Source organism: Pseudochaenichthys georgianus, chromosome 19 (genome assembly GCF_902827115.2).
Source record: "Pseudochaenichthys georgianus chromosome 19, fPseGeo1.2, whole genome shotgun sequence".
In the NCBI taxonomy this organism is placed as follows: Eukaryota; Metazoa; Chordata; class Actinopteri; order Perciformes; family Channichthyidae; genus Pseudochaenichthys; species Pseudochaenichthys georgianus.
Genome location: NC_047521.1, coordinates 6,110,479 through 6,126,243, shown reverse-complemented (window position 1 = coordinate 6,126,243; position 15,765 = coordinate 6,110,479). Strand labels below are relative to the sequence as shown.

General features: G+C 43.1%; 1 protein-coding gene across 1 annotated transcript; it reads right to left on the bottom strand.

Annotated features, from left to right (window-relative positions):
• Positions 1-4,809: 4,809 nt before the first annotated feature.
• On the bottom strand, positions 4,810-14,864 carry chmp6b (charged multivesicular body protein 6b). The gene is made up of 8 exons (XM_034107820.2): positions 14,637-14,864; positions 13,354-13,463; positions 11,896-11,983; positions 11,733-11,819; positions 11,549-11,614; positions 8,371-8,451; positions 8,217-8,289; positions 4,810-5,906 (listed from the first exon to the last, which is right to left on the bottom strand). Exons 1-8 carry the CDS (start codon positions 14,697-14,699, stop codon positions 5,857-5,859), a joined length of 618 nt encoding a protein of 205 aa, XP_033963711.1. The 5' UTR covers positions 14,700-14,864; the 3' UTR covers positions 4,810-5,856.
• Between the last annotated feature and the right edge of the window lie 901 nt (positions 14,865-15,765).

The following is a 15,765-nucleotide window of genomic DNA, read 5'->3' as shown; positions in this document are numbered from 1 at the left end:
CTGTCATGTGGGTATATATTAATGCTGCGCATTATGGACACAAGCGATTTTCACCCATTTATTAATTATATGTTTTACATTTGATAACACCAATGTGTTTAATACTGGCAACTTCTAATTGTGGGAAAAACGAAAACGTTCAGTAGAGACGTCCCATAGAACATTTTGCGAAACACAACAGACAGCATGTGTAGTTCTGGGGGGGTGTTCGATTCCAGTTTTGGATAGTCTGGCGTGGTTTCGTTCCATTTCACACAGCTGTTTGACGCTGTGTAACCTTACGGGGACTGTAGTCCTAAACGATAGCTGGGGATTATGGGTAGTGTAGTGTCTTCGGCCATCATAAACTCAGAAATGTTGACAATCGCAATGATGCTCGAAATGTCCCTTATAGGCCTACGTCTGTTTCTGGTTATTTTTATTTTGAAATTCAGTTCCTGACGGACACCAAAAAAGCCCGAGATTATGGAATTAAACCAATACATAAAAGCAAGGATAATTGTGTGTTATTGGTGAGTAAATAACAGTGTGTTATTTTGAAAAGAATAACAAATTAGAAGGAAAAAAATATTTAAAAATACAGATTTCAGTATCCTGAGGCTCTGAGCCCCATTTATTTTCCTCACAGACGGCAACAAAAGTCCGAAATTATACGATTTAAAATAAAAGCAATAATTGTGGCTTGATATTGAGTAAGAACATGTTTTTATGAACCACACAGCTTCCGGTCTTCCTCGACCCGACCGGAGAAAAAGACGTGCTGCAGGCAGTAGAAATACATTGCTTTTAAAATCGTGCTGTGCAACACGAAAAAAAGGGGCAAATCGTGTTGGTGAACATGAAATGCCATGAGACTGGGTTGATATATATATACTACTACTACTACTACTACTACTACTACTACTACTACTACTACTACTACTACTACTACTACTACTACTACTAGTACTCCAGCGTTTCCAGTGGTCTCGTGTGAACGGACACTTAAATGAGCCGAATGCGTGTGAACGGAAGACTTTTTTGAAAACGAATTCGGTGCGTAAACGCAAACGTTCCCGTGTAAATGGGGTCTTAGATGGAAATAAGGAGCCCCTCCCCACGCCCCTCTGAGAGATATTTGGTGCTCTAGGAGGAGATTCAGGTGATAAGGTGAGGGGGGGGGGGTTACCTTGGTTGGTGATTGGCTAATGGTTACACAAGCCAATAAAACGTTATGACATCATAAAGTGACTAAAATCTGATCAGCTCATTTTCAGACAGGGTTGTATATAAATGGATCAGGACAAAAGAGAGAGGGTCTTTGTTCCTGAAACATTCAGAGTCTCTTTCCACAGAGGGGACACATGTTGATGTAGAAGAGACATGAAGAAGAGGGGACACATGTTGATGTAGAAGAGACATGAAGAAGAGGGGACACATGTTGATGTAGAAGAGACATGAAGAAGAGGGGACACATGTTGATGTAGAAGAGACATGGAGAAGAGGGGACACATGTTGATGTAGAAGAGACATGAAGAAGAGGGGACACATGTTGATGTAGAAGAGACATGAAGAAGAGGGGACACGTGTTTGATGAAGAAGAGACATGAAGAAGAGGGGACACATGTTGATGTAGAAGAGACATGAAGAAGAGGGGACACATGTTGATGTAGAAGAGACATGAAGAAGAGGGGACACGTGTTGATGAAGAAGAGACATGAAGAAGAGGGGACACATGTTGATGTAGAAGAGACATGAAGAAGAGGGGACACATGTTGATGTAGAAGAGACATGAAGAAGAGGGGACACGTGTTGATGAAGAAGAGACATGAAGAAGAGGGGACACATGTTGATGTAGAAGAGACATGAAGAAGAGGGGACACATGCTGATGTAGAAGAGACATGAAGAAGAGGGAACACATGTTGATGTAGAAGAGACATGAAGAAGAGGGGACACATGTTGATGTAGAAGAGACATGAAGAAGAGGGGACACATGTTGATGTAGAAGAGACATGAAGAAGAGGGAGGGGACACATGTTGATGTAGAAGAGACATGAAGAAGAGGGAGGGGACACATGTTGATGTAGAAGAGACATGAAGAAGAGGGAGGGGACACATGTTGATGTAGAAGAGACATGGAGAAGAGGGGACACATGTTGATGTAGAAGAGACATGAAGAAGAGGGGACACATGTTGATGTAGAAGAGACATGAAGAAGAGGGGACACATGTTGACGTAGAAGAGACATGAAGAAGAGGGGACACATGTTGATGTAGAAGAGACATGAAGAAGAGGGGACACATGTTGACGTAGAAGAGACATGAAGAAGAGGGGACACATGTTGATGTAGAAGAGACATGAAGAAGAGGGGACACATGTTGATGTAGAAGAGACATGAAGAAGAGGGGACACATGTTGATGGAGAAGAGGGGACACATGTTGATATAGAAGAGACATGAAGAAGAGGGGACACATGTTGATGTAGAAGAGACATGGAGAAGAGGGAACACATGTTGATGTAGAAGAGACATGGAGAAGAGGGGACACATGTTGATGTAGAAGAGACATGGAGAAGAGGGGACACATGTTGATGTAGAAGTGACATGAAGAAGAGGGGACACATGTTGATGTAGAAGAGACATGAACAAGTGGATTTTGCATAATAGGTGACCTTTAAAGACCTTTGATGTAACTTGGACTTGTTCTTACGGAGTTTAGACTTACTATTACAAAATGAGAGCCTTAACATGAGATGGTCCTAAATGATGTGAGATTTTAGTTGGCTCTGTAACTTACCATAGTTCTGCACGAGTGTGTGTGTTCAGTCCACAGTGGAGCAGTATCAGGTAGGCAGGTGTTAATGTGGGCAGGAACACACGATCACCACGTACTCAGGCCTCCATTGAGCAGCTTCTGATTTTCATGAACATCCTACTCACCAGCGTCCTCTCAGCCTTTGTATCTGGATTCAGATCCACGTTGGTGACTCATCAGCGCGGCACTCTGGTTCTGTCTGTGCGACGCCCACTCCCACATCCCCCCCCCCGGTGGAGCTGTCCATTCAAACTTCAGTGTGAGGAGGTCAGGAACGTTTCAGGCGTGCAGGAGGCCTCAACAAAGGAACATTTAAGGATGCAAGTACTTCAAGGCCAAGGATAGAAATATTGCAAAGCCTTTGTTTTATGTATCTAGCTGGTGCTTTAGTCAAGGTTTAAAAAGAAAATAAGAGCTAACTTTTAAGGATTGGCTAATAGAATCTGTAAAATCAGTGCTGCTCCTACAGCCTCATATTTTTCAGCCTTTCCACCACATCTTGAACCTGTAACAGATCATATACCAAATTCAGAGTCAACAACAACAACAACAACTAACATAAAGGGCAAACACTGATGTGGGGGGGATCAGGTCCAGCTCGCAGTTGGTGTTCTAGTTATTTCCACAGGTTTTAAATGGGTTAAAGGTCAGGGACTAGTCATAGGAGCAGCCATTGTGTACAAGGGACATTATGATGTTACTCCAAGAAAGGGACCAATGTAAATTGCTGGCATAAAGTTAAAGCTCATTATTGTCTAGAAAAGGTTTGGTAACCCTGTTAAAGACGTCCTTGTCTAAAAGCATCATTATAATGTGTTACAATATGCTTATAGCTCTGTATATTTAAAAGGACTCATATATATTCATAACGCTTTGTGAAATAACCATGACAGCTCTTATAATGACTCATGTCACATACTATTTAAAAGAAATTGTTGGTTGCACACTGACATTTTTTGCAAGGATCATGGTGTATATTTTCCAATAGTTAAATACATTATATCAATGGTAAAATGAATTTGTAATGTGATTATGATTTACTCCAAGTGGTTATTAAGTAAGGTTAAAATAATCGTGTTTTTGTTGCATAATTTGGAACATTATTTTTCACTTCACTTGAACAATAACCAACTTATAATACATTGTAACAGTGATAATAATGCATTAAACCCATAGGAATGTTAAAACACTATGATTATGGCAACACAAAAGTTGTGAGTTGCCAGCATTTAAGAAGTCATAATTCAAATGCTTTATATGTTATGAATATTGTTACAAAAACAAACACTATACATGTAATAAGAGGGCTTGTAGCTATACCCAAAAAGCTCTATAAGCATATAATAACATATTACAAGTATCATAAGAACGCATTATAGACATTGGCATCATGGAAAGGAATGCTCCAATACATTTCCCGTCAATAATTCACCTGCTCTCAACAGATGGTAGAGAAACTATTTGTCGCCACCTTGTGGTCAGACGTGGAACATCTGACCTGGCAGCACAGAGAACGTCAATAACAAAAGTGAGTTTTATTGTAAAAAGAAAGTATAGATAGACATTACAAAGTATTTTGAGAAGACCTGTGTGGTGCTGCAGAGGAAGGACAGCCAGCAGTGTTATCTGTTAGTGAGATTAAATGATTTACAGATTAGTCAAATGGATCTACAATGATACAAATTGAGCTCTGTCGGCCATCTTTTCAGCTGTATTTTAAAATCTTTCTATACATTTGGGCACAGTGAAATAATGAAAGGCCCCTGCTATTATAATACTCAGTGTGTGGAGACCCAGGGTGTGGATTGAAGAGATTACCAACTGTCGTCTGGGTTTCAGGTAAACCCTCAGACGATATGCTCAGCCCTCTCTCCAATGACACGGCGCTAATCCACAAGGGGAGCAGAGAATTAGATCGTGAAGCGGCTGGACACGGGGTCAGTGTTTGTGCAAATGTTAGGAATATTAGAAGATGTTGCAGGGTGGGTCAAATAACTGTGAGACAGACGAGATGCCAAAGACTACAGAGCAGGGCTTTTGTATTAATCCTTCGTCAAAAGGTCAGTTTTATACAATTACAAGAACAGTTGTTTTGTATTGCATTCAGTCCTTCTGTTTTTCTTCCATCCAACAGATATCACATTGTCTTTTTGCACTTACAAAAGAATGAACTTTTTTCTTTATTAAGTATTTTTATCAATAAAAGCAAGAACAATCTTGTCTCTGGATAAAGTTCTCCATCTATGTAGACTGAGAACTAAAAGTATTCAGATACATGTATGCAGAGAAAGGGAGTGTCATCATGAAACCAAAACAATTGAATATACAATGCTTCCTTTTGGTTTCCACATTTTTCTTAAAATGAGCAGATATGTATGATATAAAAGACAAAAAAAGTTTAATTTGCGTTTGATTTTACAGAGTGTTTTTTGACAGAAAGTAGTCCCACTGAAATCAGTTCACAGCACGCTCCGATGTGAAACATCCCGTGTCATCTGGACATTCTGTTTCTGCTGATTTGTTTCTTAAAGTCATTTTTACATTTCCTTGAGATCAAACGATATTCCACTCACCTTCATTTTACTGTAAAGATGCAGGAATCTCAAAGACGCATTTATCTCAAAAGTCTTTCTGTAAATACCCTTTATGTACTAAGAGATGATGTAATGATTCACAATGACATGCATTAAAGGAAGTCGATGTATTTCAAATGATTTAGTGGCGATATAACAAAGGGCTAGGCACAGTTATCTGATCTCACAGGTCTTTAGGATTCAAATCAGTTTTCCTCCAGTGATGCGGTCCCGGCTGCCCGTGTGGACAGCGAGGACAAACGGAGACCGGTTGACCATGTGGAGGAGGAGCAGTCTCTGAGAGAGGCTGATCACTTTATCACAGGCCTCTGCAGCTGGTGTGTGTGTGTGTGTGTGTGTGTGTGTGTGTGTGTGTGTGTGTGTGTGTGTGTGTGTGTGTGTGTGTGTGTGTGTGTGTGTGTGTGTGTGTGTGTGTGTGTGTGTGTGTGTGTGTCTGTAGGGGGGTGGAGGAGTGTTGTGGAGGAGCTCCTACGCAGCGAGCATCTCTCTCTCCGGATTCTTCCTGGGACCATCCCGCTCTGGAACAAAGGAGATTCACAGAGTTACAACAAAAGCAGTAAATTGGTTTATTAACAACCCTGCTGAGAAGGTAGGGCTGCATCACTCTGACTTCCTTTGCTATCCATTCTCATTTACACAATATCTGTAAATGTTATTACTGCACATATTTTATTCCATTCTATTTCTATGTAAATACTGCTAGATTTTACTAGATTTTTTAAATGTTATTATAGTTTTCTTAAAATAGTTCTCTATCTGTGTTTTAAATTGTTCTTTTACTTTGATGTATGCACCTTGACACCAAGTCAAATTCCTCGTACGTGTCAACCTACCTGGTGAAAAACCTGATTCTGATTAGATACTAGTTGTATTTTATGTTAATGATAACTACTGGACACAACCTGAAACAGGACCGTCAAAGGCAGCTGTTGAGAATGGACGCCACAGGTGGGAAAACTGAGGCAGCGCTAACAGCTATACGGTTTAAACATAGCTGGTACTAATGCAGATACAAGATCAGATCCTGAGCCCAGGTGTAATCCTGTTTAGGAGTAGGGTGTACAACTAAGAGGAGAGGCAGTAGCAGAATGTTGTTACACAGATTTCCTTTCAAAATCACCTGACAGTGGTGCTACTCTGCATGAAACGGCAGTCCATCACAACATGATTGACTTTAGGAAAACACTGGAATTCAGACTTGGCATTAATTTAAGGCGGGTAAACAATAAAGGATGTTTATTCATTGTTACAGGATATGTATTTTGTAAAATGTGTAATAATAAAAAAAAAATGGTATCTTTAACATTGTTTTGATGCGGGCTTCTTGGTTCATCTTAAACTGTGTTGGGCTCTTCTTTCTGTAACAATTTCCCCTCTGTGATTCTGAGAAACACTTTTCAGTCGGTGTTGTTGAGAGAAGTTGCTCACAGACATGTGAAGCAGCTAATGTCGCCTGACAGCTGTCGGTTCAATTGAGTTTGACATTAGTAAAATCCAGAAACTAAAATGTCCCTTAGAGCAGGGGTGGGGAACCTTATTCCTCTCAAGGGCCATTTCAATTTGTTCAAGATCCTCAGACGGCCGTACAAATGACTGACCTCTGCTTAAAAATACTAAAATCACAGCCCATTCATTTCACCTTTCTTTCATGCTGTGCAAAGAAAACGCAACCTCTTAATCCAGATATCTCACCATGACTCGTGCATGCACGTGCACGGTGTGGCGTGACCACCCAAATAGAAAGATATGGACACAAGATGTGTACAAATGTATTTAGTTTCCCATCCATGGACATGATTTAAGTGTGGGGGGGGATCTAACCTCCTCTAGGGGGGTCCGGGGGCATGCTCCCCCGGGAAGATTTTTTTTTTTAAATGTTGAAGTTGAAAGGATCAATCTGGTGCACTTTGAGAGTAACATTAGGAGATATGGATACATCTCTCAACACCCAGATGAAACAGAACTGGAAGCAGATTTATTTTTCTTTATGGATATTTTACAAATCACTCTCCTTTCAAACTGTATTCGTGTTTATTAATAACAACTTTTTTACTGTCTTATAGTATTTTCTACCTGTTTACTTTATTCTCTTATTTTTTTATAACTATAATGATCATATAAAGATGTGCCTTTACCTCACTGGTTGGAGAAAAAGCTTCTTATATTCGTTAGCATAGTTAGCTAACCAGATGCTAATAACAACAAAGGTATTGATTGTATGCTCAGTGTGACGGAAGAACAGATCGCCACTGGGCTTTCAGCTAAAGACACAGCTACGCAGAAACATTTGTACGGCTCCTTATGGGTACTGCAATGTGTGGAAGACCCGGAGTGACGTTCTGGTGCTCTCCGTCAGAACTGGACCCCTGTCAGACGAGACCTATACCACGTGATGACACGGCTCGTGTTGTGTTCAAGGACCCTGACCTTGGACAGGAAAAACTAGCACTCACTTGTTTCATTTTTTTGCGGTCTAGATTTCTTTAATTTTTTTCTTTTTTGCGTGTGTTTATAAATTACCTCGAGGGCCGTACCAAATGGTCTCGCGGGCCGTATACGGCCCGGAGGCCGGAGGTTCCCCACCCCTGCCTTAGAGAGTGTGGGTGGATCACTATGATGTTAGGTTATGTTTTAAGTGATCTGCCATTGAGCCACGGTTTGATTTAATCAGGAACAAGAGAGAAGAGCAATGGATCAGCCCGGGACATGCAGGAAGGGGAGCAACATGTTGGGATCACACGGCTGGGACGTCAGTACAACAGAAACAGGATCACAAAATGCCACAGCAAAGGGTCAGAAAATAATGAAAAACAAAGACAACAGCAGACCTGGTTTCTCCTCTGTGGCCTCGGGGACTTCTGGAAGCTCGTCTTCAGGAACCTCAGGCAGCTCCACGTCTCCCTGGGGGACAAAACGCATGATCACACACTTCTCTCATTTCTAATTCAAATACACATATGTGAGTAATGGTGATCAGCGTACCTGAGTGATGGCCTCCAGCTCAGCCAGCACCGCGTCCTCATCCTCCTGAGTGAAGGAGCCCGCCAGCATGTCGTCTATTTGCTGCGGAGAGACCACACACTCTCAGAAGACCTCGAACACTTTGATACTGTCCATCGGACTTTAGACATATATAAGTATATAAGTATTTACATAGACAATATGTCATTATGGGAACAAAATGCTTATGTATCCTGTGTCTGGTCTCTTTGCATGTAGTCCCCCTGTTTAGGAGTATCTTAGGCCTGTAGTAAATGCATTATTATATTCTCTTCTTTGGAACATTTGATAAGCCTAATTTAGCCTTTCTTTGTCGTCGCTACACCCAGTTTGGTGACGTCCTTAACGGCATAGGGTCATGGGAAGTGTTGTTTTCACCACCATGCTGTCGTTGCAGAGTTTCTACCGGTTAGGATTACCAAATCATTCAGGAGGGGTTTACCAGGAGCCAAATCATGCAGGGGGGGTTTACCAGGAGCCACATCATGCAGGGGGGGGTTTACCAGGAGCCACATCATGCAGGGGGGGTTTACCAGGAGCCACATCATTCAGGAGGGGTTTACCAGGAGCCAAATCATGCAGGGGGGGTTTACCAGGAGCCAAATCATGCAGGGGGGGTTTACCAGGAGCCACATCGTGCAGGGGGGGTTTACCAGGAGCCAAATCGTGCAGGGGGGGTTTACCAGGAGCCACATCATTCAGGGGGGGTTTACCAGGAGCCACATCATGCAGGGGGGGTTTACCAGGAGCCACATCATTCAGGAGGGGTTTACCAGGAGCCAAATCATGCAGGGGGGGTTTACCAGGAGCCAAATCATGCAGGGGGGGTTTACCAGGAGCCACATCATGCAGGGGGGGTTTACCAGGAGCCACATCATGCAGGGGGGGTTTACCAGGAGCCACATCATGCAGGGGGGGTTTACCAGGAGCCACATCATGCAGGGGGGGTTTACCAGGAGCCACATCATTCAGGGGGGGTTTACCAGGAGCCAAATCATGCAGGGGGGGTTTACCAGGAGCCACATCATGCAGGGGGGGTTTACCAGGAGCCACATCATGCAGGGGGGGTTTACCAGGAGCCACATCATGCAGGGGGGGTTTACCAGGAGCCACATCATTCAGGGGGGGTTTACCAGGAGCCAAATCATGCAGGGGGGGTTTACCAGGAGCCACATCATGCAGGGGGGGTTTACCAGGAGCCACATCATGCAGGGGGGGTTTACCAGGAGCCACATCATGCAGGGGGGGTTTACCAGGAGCCAAATCATGCAGGGGGGGTTTACCAGGAGCCACATCATTCAGGAGGGGTTTACCAGGAGCCAAATCATGCAGGGGGGGTTTACCAGGAGCCAAATCATGCAGGGGGGGTTTACCAGGAGCCACATCATGCATGGGGGGTTTACCAGGAGCCAAATCATGCAGGGGGGGTTTACCAGGAGCCACATCATGCAGGGGGGGTTTACCAGGAGCCACATCATGCAGGGGGGGTTTACCAGGAGCCACATCATTCAGGGGGGGGTTTACCAGGAGCCAAATCATGCAGGGGGGGTTTACCAGGAGCCACATCATGCAGGGGGGGTTTACCAGGAGCCACATCATTCAGGGGGGGTTTACCAGGAGCCAAATCATTCAGGGGGGGTTTACCAGGAGCCACATCATGCAGGGGGGGTTTACCAGGAGCCAAATCATTCAGGGGGGGTTTACCAGGAGCCAAATCATGCAGGGGGGGTTTACCAGGAGCCACATCATTCAGGGGGGGTTTACCAGGAGCCAAATCATTCAGGGGGGGGTTTACCAGGAGCCACATCATGCAGGGGGGTTTACCAGGAGCCACATCATTCAGGGGGGGTTTACCAGGAGCCAAATCATGCAGGGGGGTTTACCAGGAGCCACATCATTCAGGGGGGGTTTACCAGGAGCCACATCATTCAGGGGGAGTTTACCAGGAGCCACATCATTCAGGGGGGGGTTTACCAGGAGCCACATCATTCAGGGGGGGTTTTACCAGGAGCCAAATCATTCAGGGGGGGTTTACCAGGAGCCAAATCATGCAGGGGGGTTTACCAGGAGCCACATCATTCAGGGGGGGGTTTACCAGGAGCCAAATCATGCAGGGGGGTTTACCAGGAGCCACATCATTCAGGGGGGGTTTACCAGGAGCCAAATCATGCAGGGGGGTTTACCAGGAGCCACATCATTCAGGGGGGGTTTACCAGGAGCCAAATCATGCAGGGGGGGTTTACCAGGAGCCAAATCATGCAGGGGGGGTTTACCAGGAGCCACATCATTCAGGGGGGGTTTACCAGGAGCCACATCATTCAGGGGGGGTTTACCAGGAGCCACATCATTCAGGGGGGGTTTACCAGGAGCCACATCATTCAGGGGGGGTTTACCAGGAGCCACATCATTCAGGGGGGGGTTTACCAGGAGCCACATCATTCAGGGGGGGTTTTACCAGGAGCCAAATCATTCAGGGGGGTTTACCAGGAGCCACATCATTCAGGGGGGGGTTTACCAGGAGCCAAATCATGCAGGGGGGTTTACCAGGAGCCACATCATTCAGGGGGGGTTTACCAGGAGCCAAATCATGCAGGGGGGTTTACCAGGAGCCACATCATTCAGGGGGGGTTTACCAGGAGCCAAATCATGCAGGGGGGGTTTACCAGGAGCCAAATCATTCAGGGGGGGTTTACCAGGAGCCAAATCATTCAGGGGGGGTTTACCAGGAGCCAAATCATTCACAGAGATATCGTCCTCCAAAGAATCTCACATCTTGGAGATAAAGACACTGAATAAAGCCGTTACACGTTGTTAAATCAAAGTTGTTCCAATGTAGTTTAGTTGCCGCTAGTATTCACCAGCTTGTACCTCTGACAGCCCATTTTCCCCAAGACTTAAATCCTTGATCTATTTAAAATATAAAGTGAAAAACAACCAAAATCTAAAAGTGTATTGTAAATATGCGTGTGGATAAAAAGTCTATTAAACTGTTATCTTGATTTCAATGACCTATTTCTTAGCTGGAACTCGGTGAATGCAAGTACGTGATTCAACAACATATATAATATGGGTGTAGGTTTTTCGACATTTTACATAGTTAGATATTATATAGTTAAATAGGTGCAGAAATAATTGTCATGTATGTGTGACAGGAACTTACCCTCTGGTACTCGATGGCGTCTTGGGTTTCATCCATAATCCGCTCGACCTCTTCAACGGACATCACCTGAGGAGGGGAACACCCAGAGCCCGTCAATAACAGGTGACTCGGGGGGGGGGGGGGGGTATCAAACATGGGATAAAAACATTGTTCAGCCCCTCCTGGGACCCCGCACCACACCTACCTCGTGCATTTTCTTCAGACACTCATTTCCGATCTTCAGCCCCTGGATGACCTTTGTTTCAACCTGGGAGAACTCGATGTCTTGAACCTAAAAGGAGCAGAAAAAAGATGTTGGTTTCAAAGAAGCTGCTGCTGTTAGCACTGGCTGTCGATCAAATCCTCACCAGGCGCTCCAGGTTTCCGATCTGGTTCTCCGTCTTGTCTAGAAGCTGGTCCTGGTAGCGCTTCTTTTTCAGCAAGAGGAGCGCTTTACTGTAACAAGAAAGTATATTCAATGTGAATTCACAGAGCAGCCTGGAGTAAGATGGCAGCAAGATGCAACTATCTGATATCAGGGTCTTGTCCTGCCTTTAAAGGCTGCATTCCAGGGAAGTGGTCTAACTTTCTCAACTTCTCCAGATGTTATATTATTTCTCATTACCTGCTTATTCAATACATCCACATTACTGATGATTATTAATCAAAGTTCTCCAGGTGGAAACAGCGTCAATGGACAACCTTACAAATATGAAAGTATTTCTTAAAAAATATATGACTTTTTTCATATCGTTGAGCCCTACTTTAACCCTCCTATTGTCTTCGTGTCCCCCCCTTACTTTGGTGTTCGCGCTCAGATTTGACCGGTCCTGTTTTAACTGCTATTACATTAACACAAAAACCATTAGTCATCACCACATTTCATTTAACACCCTTTCAAACTGTACATATTGGATCAGAGTACCGGTATACATGAACAACTGCAGTAAATATACAAAGAACAGACACTGAACATGTACTGCGTGTGCCAGGTGTGATCCATGTGGGGGATGGGCACAGAAGGGGGACATGTGGGTGTGTGTGTGTGTGTGTGTGTGTGTGTGTGTGTGTGTGTGTGTGTGTTCTGATCCGGATGGTTACTAATTCCTTTTCTTTATGGCGGTAAAGGGGAACACCATGGGAGTTACAAAGTTGACTAAATCATCCAAAATGCAATGAAAGTGGTGATCAGCACTTGTATATGTTCACATGTCTCCTGTGAAGGATATCATAAAGCCTGAATGCAAGCGAATGTAAAACAGAAAAGTTATGATTGATGAAAGTAGTAAATCGGTCAGATTTGACCCGAAGACAACAGGAGGGTTAAGGTACAAATGCAGGAAAGCTCTCATTATTTTTTTTTTTTTTTTTTTTTTATTGTTGTTTTGTTTCACCCTTTTTAATTTTTAATTTTGTAGCACTTTGAGTTTTGTTTACGCAAATGAAAAGTGCGCTTATAAATAAAATATATTATTATTATTATTAAAAGCTAAATCTGTTTAACTGAACAACATTATTTTCAAATAATGTTTTCAACATGTTGACAGAATTCTGCCCATTATTGATCTATTACCATTCAACGCATTAATGACAATAGGTTCATATGTACATAGATTGTTATTTAAAGGATCTTGGACCCTGAATATCCTTAAAAATGAATTAATATGAATAACAATTGTTTCCATACAAAAATGGTCCCTAATGTTAATCTTCAAATCATCATTTCAATTCAAGTGACTCCGCAGGTCAGACACCTTAACCTGTAATGGCGTGTCCCTTTGTTTGACGGTCACACTGTAAACTCTTTGCACAGACTTCACACTCACTCTCTTTTGCCATCCTTCAGCAGCTGCTTGGCCAGAAGTCTCTCCTTCTCCAGCCGCAGGTTGATCCTCTTCTGATACTGCCGCAGCTTGTCTCTCTGCTGCTTCAGTTGCTGAGAGAACCAAGACAACACAACGACATTTACACTCAAATATACTTCTATATACACACACTATAAAGTTTAACCAATTCATTCAGAGCAGCTTTTTGTTGCTCTCTGTGCAGTGGTGTAAAGTAACTACGGAGATTTCAAGTACTGTACTTAAATACAATTCTGAAGGACTTGTACTTTACTAGAGTATTTTAATGTTGTACTACTTTGTACTACTACCCTACTACAACTCAGAGGTAAATCGTGTACTTATACTTCACTACATTTATGTTGTACCTTTAGTTACTTCACAGATCTGGATGAATGATGTGAAATCTAACCAAGTGTTAAATCAGACTTTAGTTCCACCTGGAGTAAATCCACCAGCTACCCTGCAGTCTACAAAGTACTTCAAACTAGCTGCACCTTCACCAGCTTTGAGAACACTTTCATGATCAATCATTATAAAACATATCATATACATTATTCTGAAATGGACTAATCTGCACAATGACTACTTTTACTTTTGGTACTTTAAGTATATTTTGAAGCTAATACTTTTGTACTTTTACTCGAGTAGCATTTTGATTGCAGGACTGTTACTTGCAGATTATTCCTACACTCTGGTACTTCTACTTTTACTCAAGTACAAGACCTGAGTACTGAGTAATATAGCTGTCAGTGTCATAAGGTCCTGGCCTGCAGCTCTGTCAACCTGTACAGAAGCTGTCAAACATACACAACCTGTAACAGACCAGTTGTAAGATATGTTACTAGATTAGCTAGGCCTGATTTACGTTAGCCTCTTTGGACAACATCGGCTCTCATAGCTCAGCACCACTCGTTTAAGTGGTTAATATCTCAACTCGTAACATTGAGTGACACTGTTTGCTACCGCGCTCAAACGTGACAACTGAAAGCAGAATAATACAAGGGTTTTAGGTAATAAACACACCTACATCTAAGGGCTAATTAAATGATATTCAAGCCGAATTACATAGTTACTTGCATAGTGCTAAAGTGATGAAGTTGTGTTGTAAAAACTGTGTTTGTACGATAACTGATAATACAGGTTGTTAAATGACTACTATTTATAAAGCAGTGCGGCGGACCCCCTCTTGTTACAGCACTGGACGTACAGTATCAAAGTTAACACTGGACAGCTAGCTAATGTAAGCTAGCTGAGACACTCACCAACACCGCTTTGTCTTGTTCTGTCACTCGGGTTTGTTTCTTTTTTCCAAAAAGATTTCCCATTCTGACACAGCATCCCAGCTACGCTTTGCAGCCAGGAAAAGAAATGTGAAGGTGAGCTAATTTAAAACCTGTTTTCCTAACTTATAAGAGGCATGCTAAGGTAGCTTCTCCTCCATTATTTGTGTAGTCATCTATTCTTCTGTTGTCCACACCCACATCAGGAAGGACGGAACCCGGGCAGGGTCAACAACTACAGGAAGAAACTCTAGAAAACCTCAGAAATCCCTAAAAATTAGTCATCAAATTATGTATTCATCATGAGAAATGCTTCGTTACCCCTGTAAGCGTCAACATAAATGCATGTATGTTAAAATAAAGTATAAACAACGTGTATAAACACCATATTAGATGTACATGAGTGTTTATCGCCCTACAGTGGTCACAAGTGAGAGCTGCAGTACAACATTGACAGGAGGAGAAGAAGCAAAGACAGTGGAGAGAGGTGAAGGAGGAAATTATGACCAATTTTCAGGACACACAACCATGTGCCGTAACGTAACGGACCCGGTGGAACCCCCCCAGTTTCCACTGGGTCCGTCTGCGCCGCGTCAGGGCTGCGTCGCGGTTTTGGTCCGACCTCCTCTAGCGCCATAACCCACCGGACGCGTCCCAGAAGCGTAGCGTCGTGCGTGCAGGCTCGCAGTTTTGTTATTGATTCGGGCATCCTGGACATTTGTACTTCTACAAGAAAGTAAGTAGGCTACGTATAGTTAAATGTTTATTGAATGGCTCTGTACTGTATCTACAAGTATTAATTAACTTTAAAACATTAATATGTAGTTGTTACTGGGGGTAAGGTAATGTCGGGCAGGTAGGCAGTGGCGGTTCTAGACCAATTTGACTGGGGGGGCCAGGCTGGGGCCAGTTATTTTCTGAGGGGGGCACAATATATGCAGGGCGAAAAAGACAAAGACAGTATGAAGTAATTGCGCATACACCTAAGAAAACAATGCAATACAGTTATTGGTATTTGTTTCATTACACATTATTATATGCTTACCTTTGTGTGCTGTTTGGGTCTGTGGGAAACATTTTCAGTGTTTACTAAAAGAAAATGTATGCAATT